The sequence below is a fragment of the Nicotiana tomentosiformis genome, chromosome 6 (assembly GCF_000390325.3).
Source record: "Nicotiana tomentosiformis chromosome 6, ASM39032v3, whole genome shotgun sequence".
Taxonomy (NCBI): domain Eukaryota; kingdom Viridiplantae; phylum Streptophyta; class Magnoliopsida; order Solanales; family Solanaceae; genus Nicotiana; species Nicotiana tomentosiformis.
In genome coordinates, this window is record NC_090817.1 from 21,870,667 (window position 1) to 21,879,470 (window position 8,804).

Genomic DNA, 8,804 nt, shown 5'->3' on the forward strand with positions numbered 1-8,804 from the left:
GATCCTTGCAATTCAAATGTAATGCCATCCAATAATTGATGTAATCCACCACGGGCTCATCCTTCCTTTGCTTGGTGCTTGTCAACTCTATCATGCTTGCAGTTCTTCGGGTACTATAAAAACGATTGAGGAATTCCATCTCAAGTTGCTCCCAACTATCAATGGACTCGGGCTCCAAGTCAATATACCAGTCAAATGCATTCCCTTTTCAGCGAATGAACAAATTACTATACCAAAAGGTCACCATGCATTCCAGCATTGCTACAAGTCCCAACAAAGAGGGCAATATGTTGCCATGGGTTTCCTTTGCCATCAAATTGATACAGCTTTGGTGGTTGATAATTGGTTGGCATAGTTAGACAATCAATCCTCTTAGTATAAGGCTTAGAGTAGTACAATGAACTTTGTGATGGTCCGTTGTATTAAGCTTTGATGGTGTTTGTTATTATGTCTTGCAAATGTTGGACAGATAACGCCGCAATCGAAGTGGATTGTTGTTCCCTCTGAATGTTGAACTTGGCAAGTGATTCCTCAACAGCCGTTTTTTGCAAGGTGAATACAGGTGAACGAGGAGGGACGTGGCTTGACTCTCCAGGTGCATAGGCCTCAAGTTTGTTCATGAGTTGAGCGATTTGAAAGTCTTTGTCTTCAACAGATTTTTTCAAGACTTCTATAGTATGTTCCATCATGGAAAACTTTTTATCCACGTTAGTTGCATCGGTTATTAAGGCGTTGACTTTCGTTGAAATAGGAGAATCCATCAGATCCTCAAGTTCACAAAGGTTAGAGGTTGTTTGAGAAAGTTTATCAAATAGAGAGAATGGGGTGTTGCTCCCAAAGATTGTGGTTGCAGACGTCATATAAGATATGCTCTTCTTTGCCATCTCCAAGGAGGTGAAGTATTCAGATCCATCCAAGCCACTAGCTATGAACTTGCTTCAAGTGATTGGTCCAACATGACTGAGCTCAGCGGATGCGGCAGCAATAGTATCTTTGCATGAAACATCACACTTGCGGAAGGCCATTGTAGCACTAGATCTGAAGTTCGTAGGTTTCAACTTGCAAGAAGGAGCGATGAAGGGCAGAATGAGTCCCACTGGGCGTGCCAAAATTTGTTCGCAATAAATTTTCGTAATCCGAAAAATAAACTGCAACAAAAAATAATATAAAGAAAAAGAGATTTTATTGATAAATATTTGTGAGTACAATTATATGTATCCCTTGATTCTTCTCTCTAAAATTCTCTGTGATTCGAGCGCTTGAGAAGCGTCTTTCTCGAATGTAGGACGATGCAGACCTCCTTGTGATGTATTTAATCGCCAAGAACGTCGAGCAGCACTTTGTTGTTACGGGTTGATCTCCGGGAAGAACTCCATTGATCACTCCTTTATTGAAGAACTATGCGCTTGATGATTGATCTCTCTACTTGTGGATGCCTTCACCAATTGCGGAATGTTCTTCTCCAACTCTCAATGTCCTCTAAGAGTTATGTAACCCCTCTATTTATAGTTGTAGAGGATGGACAGTCCAGCTACATATGAACTCTCTTGCTTAATTCTGATTAGCCCATGTCATTTTAGCCACTTGGCGACCTGTGGTTGATTCTTGGCTTTTGACTTGTATTGCCACATCATTTAACACGTGGCGTCATCTTTTTGGCTTGTAGTTTGACTAGATATGCCATGTCACTTGACACATGGCATGAGTCTGGGCCTTAAGATGAAATGGACCTTGGGCTTAAAAATAATAAAATGGACTAATTTAATTTGTAAAGTCCAAATTAATTATTTAACCCTATTGAATTTAATTCAAATTTTGTATGGATTAGACCCAATAAATTTTATATGTCTACAATGAGTTCTTAATTAAATATATATTTCTTTGAAACTTTAGTGATTTTTTTTAAAAATATATAACTATTTTACGTATAGAAAATATTTTGTATGGTTGAATTGTCACTTATAAACTCAGCAGCCACTGAATATAGTATCCATGTAACTTTTTATCATATCATGAATGCTAGAAATGCAGCGAGCCAGAGTGGGACGGATTCAGCCTAAACTTGCTCCGGCACTGGGCCGGGCCCTAAACGGACCAAGTGGGCCGGTCCAAATAGTCCCGGATCGGTCCCAAATTAAACGGGCCAACCGGTCCCGGGTCAAATGGCCTTTTTGTAGGAATCGGTCCGGGACCGGGCCCACAAACTCATGGTCCCGGGCTAAACGGTCCCGACCCGCGAGCTAAGTGGGCTAAGTAGGCCTAGCAGATTTTTTTATTTTTTTTAAATTAAATAGAAACTAGAGACAAAAAGATGTTAAAAAAAATATCTAAGGCAATGCCTTATAAATTTTATTATAGAATTGTGACCTAAATTTTTTAATTCAAATTTAAAGTCTAAAGACAAAAATATTGTAAAGAGATATTCAAAGCAATGCCTTGTAATTTTATTATAGCATTAAAAAAATATGGCAATATCTTTCTTTAGTCTTCCTTCCCCCTATGGAATGAGCACAACAAGGTGCTAATACCACCATTGAGAAGAAAAAGAAACTTATCAAGATGTGCCAAAATACAAGTTACATAATACATACTAATTTTTGTTCATACAAGTTACATGGTATCTCTTACAAACTTCATAAATTCATCAAGGTCCGGAGGAATTTTCGTTGGAGGTGGCGGAAAAGTAGCTTGGTCATCGCCGCTTCCGGGCGAAGCAGCATCCTCCGCAAGTTCAGCTAGCATTTCTTCGTAAGTTTCGTCTTCCTCTGGTTGTGATTCAGCAAGTCCAAAATTTCTTTTTTCCGAACGGATCCAATCTCTGAAAAGTACTGATTTTTTCATGCTCTCCCTCATAGACGCTCTATAATCACCAAGTTGAAGTCTTGCTTGACCGGAATCGTTGAAGACTTGAAGATTTCAATTCACCAACTTCATAATTTTTTCACAAATTATAACAATAAAGTAAGCAGTAGTAGCAATTATAGAAGAAAATTATAGAGCGATTGTGATAGATTGATAATTTTGTAAGAAAAATGAAAGAATGAGGGGGTATTTATAGTTGAAAATAGGGGAAAAGTGTAATTATAAAAAGTTTGGGGTTAAAATAAAGTTGGAGGGGGTTAAATGGCTATTTTATAAATAGCCAACGGCTATTTTGTGACAGTCCCCAACGGCTAGATTTTAAATTACAGATTTTTTTTTTTGAAATTTGACTGTTGGGACCGTTTGGCCCGCCAGGGATCGGTCCTGTCCCGGTCCCAAACGGTCCCCGGTCCCAAACGGTCCCGGTCCCAGTGGTCCCAATTGTAGAACCGGCCCAAAAGCCCGGACCAGGTCTACGAATACCAGTCCTACCGATCCTGGCCCGTTTGGCCCGCGGTCCCGGACCAATCCCGATCCCGGACCAATCCCGGACCGGCCCACTTGCCACCCTATTAGGCCTTAAACCCGCAATGACTTATAGCTTGTTTGGCCAAGTTGGAGAAATCAGCTTATTTTGAGAAGTGCTTTTTTCAAAAGTACTTTTGGACAGAAGCAGTTTGTGTTTGGCTAATCACTGTGAAAAGTACTTTTGAGCAATAATTTATATTTGGCCAAGCTTTTCAAAAAGTGCTTTTAAGTATCAAATTACGAATACGGACATGAATATATTTACTTAATAGTTAATATTATAAGTAAATAAATAATCTCAAAAATTTATTATTACAAGCAATAATTAAATCTTTTTATTTTATTTAAGTAAAATATAAAAATAAAATTTAAAAGTACTTAATTCTTTTAATATAAGTTAAATATATTAAAAATCATTCAACAAATATAAAAACATTCACCCCTAAAGTCACTATATATTAGAAAGCTATCATAAAAATAATAAGAAATATGTATACATTAATATCCTAAGTATTAGGTTTAACGATTATTTTGGTCTATACTATATTTTGTTAAGGGTATTCTTGTTAAGAAGAAAAGTCAAAACTGTTTCTACTTCTCCTTTTGGGAATAAACTATTTTTTCTGCTTCTCAGAAACTGCTTCTGCTTCTTCTCAAAATTATTTTTTTTTTCAAAAATAACTTGGTCAAACATCTCAAGTTAAGATAAAAAAATATTTTTTTTAAAAAAAATACTTCTGACCTCCTGAGAAGCTTGGCCAAACAAGCTATTAACATGCCGGCCCCGCCCAGCATTTAATATTGACTAGTGAATGGCCACTATCCTGGTATTCTCTCCTCCAACTTCAAATCCCTCTCTGTTCGGCGGCGGCTGAAAGCGAAGCTACAAAACAAATATAAATATTAAAAAGAAAAGTTTCTACCGACAATTATTCTTGGCATATGCTATCTGTGACTGCGTTTTTTTTTTGTTTTTTTTTCTTAAGACTGACTTAATCAATTATTATCTCACAACACTTATCTTTATCCTGATATTAGATCATTTGCGTAAAACATGCCATGTGAATCATATGCCCAATGTATGTGGCCCTTTCATCATCTTTATAAGCAAATTACACAATCAATTAAGTACATATAAAGAAAAATACAAGAACAAAAAATTGCCCATTTTTAATAGTTCTTTAACTTCTTTATCGTTAATCAAGAGAAATTAAAGAACAAATCTCAACCATTGAAGACACACGTGAACACGTGACACTAATCTAAAAATTAAAATAACATGAAAAAGTAATGGTAAAATACATAAGTTACCCTGAATTATGGATCAAATCTCTGTTACACACTTTTTCTTGGACGAAAATCATCTTACACACTCAACCTTTTCAGAATGTGTCTAAGACACACCATTTATTACAGCTGGCGCGCGCATGTTTTAAACCTAAAAGAAGCAAGTGAATATAAATTTTTAGCTCTTAACTACCACATGTCCAACCTTTTTTATTTTTTTATTTTCCATTATTTTCTTCTCACTTTTTTACCCACCCCTTCCAAATATTATTCTCTTCGTCGAAAAGAGGAAATAGGAAATAAATCATCTACAAACAATTTCCGGTCTTCGTTAACGCCACCATACAAGCACCACTACAGAGCTCTGAACTCTAGCTCTTTTATTGTCCAAACTCTATTTTTCTCTCACCTCTAAACCACTATCACGCCATCTCCCACCCTAGAATCCTTTACCCCCAATCCCCAAATCGAATCCCAGTCGTGACATGCTAAAATGAGAGTCTAGTAGAGGTCGGGTTTTCATTTGGGGCTCTGAAACTCCGATTTTAATGTTTTTCGGCCAAAGTCTATCGCCAATTCTCAATATTTGCTCAGCAAATTTGAACAAACCTTTTGTCTCTACAATACACATTCACAAGATCTCAAGCTGGAGTAATTATAAAAACTCAATTAAAATCTGAAAAATGGTCCATGATAAGGCGAAATGAAGGTTCGGCAAATCTCCAATTAAAATTTTTCGGTGTTCTCTCTAGTTTAGGCGAAACATTTTCAGGTGATTGTCTTCTCCATTTTCAGGTGATCGGGTTTTTGGCCGATCTATCATAATTTATATTTATTTATGGAAGAACATCATGGGATTTTAATGTTAGCTATGTGGGTTTAACACTTTAACTTGGTAGAAATTTTAGTTTGGTCTGCCGTGGAGAAGAAAGAGAAAAGATGGGTGGGAAAAACAATTTAAAAATAAAAAGTAAATGAGAATAGCCACATGTCAATTCATTGTTTTTGCCATGTTAGCAGCACGTTGCATTTTTAATTAATTGTTTTTTCTTTTTCTTAAGTTATGACACATGTCACAATCTTGTTAGTGTGTGATATCACACATATTTTGAAAAACTAGTCAATAAAAAAGCAGTGTGTCTTAGGCACACTCTGAAAAATTTGAGTGTGTAAGATAATTTTCGTCCGCAAAAAATATGTAACGGAAATTTAGTCCATAATTCAGGATTAACTTATGTATTTTGCCTAAAGTAATCTATTAATATCTAAATGAGATAAATCTCACACATTTTTATACGAACTTTGGAAAATGGAAAGAATAGAAAATGAAAAGGAGCCGAATTCATATATTTTGTGCACAAACAAAGAAATTTGTCGAATTAAGGCTAGGTTTGTTCATGGATCGGATCAGATCCGATTTAGCACATTTCGATTATAATTTCGGATTTCGAATTTTATAAATTACAATCCGAATCCGAACAAATTAAACTCGGACCGGATCGGATTTTGATGTTTGGATCGGATAAATATTTCGGATTTCGATTCAAATTTTACGCCTTATTAAGATGCTAAAATAAATAATTTGAATATACTATCTCCTACCATTTTCAGTAGCAAAACTCATTTATTTCATATTTGTTACTTAATATTAAAAGGAAAGAAAAGGCAAAAACAGTGAGAGAAATAACAAAGAAACCTTAGAGTTTTTAAAAGAGCACCCCTCATTTTTATATGTAAAATATAAATTTCGGGTTTCATATCGGTTTGGATGTAAATTGAGTCAAATCGTATCAGATCTGATATCCAAAATAATTAAATTAAAGATCCGAAATTTGATCCAAAGAACTAAAATCTAATCCAAATTAATCCGAATAATACGGATCGGATCGAATTTTCGGGTTGATCCAAATAATACACCGCCCTAATTAAGAGTGTTTTGATATGCGTTTAATAATGGAGTAGTTTGAAACATGCACAAAAGGGAGCTTTCAGTTTTTGTTGGTTTTATTAGAGTATATATGGCCTAAAGCCCTAAACCATATTGGAAAAGATCTTCTTCTTCGTTGTTTTCTCTTTTTTGAGAGATTTGAGAAGACTGATTCACATAATAGATGTGAAGCTAGGATTTTGGGTAATGCATTTTAGAAAACATAGCTTATAAGGTTTTGAATAAATTATTTATATATATTAAGTGAATTTTTGAATACAAATAATACAATATTTGCGTCAAAACAGCCGAATCTGTAAGAAGAATTATAGCTCCGTCAATGCATATGTATAATGCTTTCACAAAAATAGTTGGGGGACATAGACAATAGGATGTAATATGTTGGCAAAGTACATGAATTTGCTGAGAAAATACGCGTTAATTTCCTAATCTCATCCATATCAACTGATGATACTATCACATAAATATCCAAATATCTGTCTCAACTAACATGTCAAATCCATTGTACGTACACCACCATCTTTAAAATTGATTACTTTCTTATCACCATCAACCAAACTAACAAAAAATTGTACTTATCAATTCCTAAACATTTTGTTTGCTACTTTTGACAACTTAACAGCGACATATGTAAATGAAACTAAATTTCACAAACTGTCAATTTCTTACTCATATTTATGACCTTAGAATTACGTACTACTCCTTAGATTAGAAAATTAGGGGATACGATGGTCTTCTGTACACTTTAAGCCTTAAATTATATTATTATCTTATGTTCTGTGCACACTTTATGTTTTGAATTGTTCTATTCATCTTCTGTCATGTACACATTTTACGCCTTGTTACCCTTTGAACTATTCATCTAATATTTCATTCGGCGAACGTTTTTACAAAAGTTAACGTGCAAATCCTACATTAAGCACCAATCAGACTGCATGATCTATCATTTAACCCCATATATTTTTAAGCACTCATAAATGTTAGGTCATTGAGAGTTTGACTTGATTTTCCAACTAACACAACAATAATTGGAAGAACTAATGGTGCTTAGCAAATAAAAATTATTTCGACTTTTCTAGAGGAAAAACGTGGGCCTATTTTTATAATAAACAACTTATAAGATTCGAATAATCACTCATCAGATTCCAATAACATGCTCAATAATTTACTTGTATATATACCATACCATAACTTCCAAGATTTGCTTGGAAAAAATATAAGTCTGTTTTCTAGTGCTCAATATAATTATATGGCGGCTGAAGAAGAAATCCTAAGGCTCTTTGATACTTGTTGGTTTGAACAAAAAATATTCAGATTTTCAGCTAATGTAACAACCAAGGAAGTTCAAGAAAATACTCATGAAATTCAAGAATCAGCAAATCTCTTAATGGGAAGATCACAAAGTGATTACTGTTTAAGCTTGGATAATACAAGTTTTAGTCCACTTGGGAATTCTCCAACTTCTGTGATTATCACACATAATAGAATTCAAGAACCAATAAAAGGTAGTGACAAGCAGAAGAGGAGAAGGATTAAAAGAGGAGTTGTTAAGGGAATTCGAATTCGGAGAAGCTCATCGGATCTTGAACTTGAGGAATTAAAAGGGTTTATGGATTTGGGATTTGAGTTTAGTGAAGAGGATAAAAATTCAAGATTAGTTACAATTATTCCTGGATTAGAGAAATGGGGAAAGAGGGCAGAGGAAATTGTAGAAAATAGTAAAAAGAGGGATGTGAATTCAAGGCCTTATCTTTCTGAAGCATGGGAGATTCTTGAAAAAGGAAAGATGAGTAAGAAACTGTTGAAGTGGAGATTTCCAGCTTTGCATAATGAGATCAATATGAAAGACAATCTCAGAGTTTGGGCTCAAACTGTTGCATCAACTTTCAGATAAAACAGAATATTTGTACTTTCTCTCCTCTATTTGTTCCTTTTCCACTTCTTTCTTCTTACTGCCGTGTGGTTAGGAAAATGTAAGATAAAACTGCAGACTCTTCATTGCACCTTCTCATAGTAGGAATTTAGTGCCATTTTTTTAGTTTCTAATTTTCTTCACATTTTGTGGACCTAATTGGGCTTGTTGCAACCGTAAATACAACGACAATAACATACCCAGTATGTTCTCCAACTATAAATATGGAGATGATAAAAATCATGTACTACCTCCAGAGACGGACCT

At 34.9% G+C, this 8,804-nt stretch overlaps 1 protein-coding gene across 1 annotated transcript; it reads left to right on the plus strand.

Moving 5' to 3' along the window:
- Positions 1-7,874: 7,874 nt before the first annotated feature.
- LOC104084453 (uncharacterized) lies at positions 7,875-8,519 on the plus strand. The gene has a single exon (XM_009588303.3). It carries the CDS (start codon positions 7,875-7,877, stop codon positions 8,517-8,519), a length of 645 nt encoding a protein of 214 aa, XP_009586598.3.
- Positions 8,520-8,804: the final 285 nt, after the last annotated feature.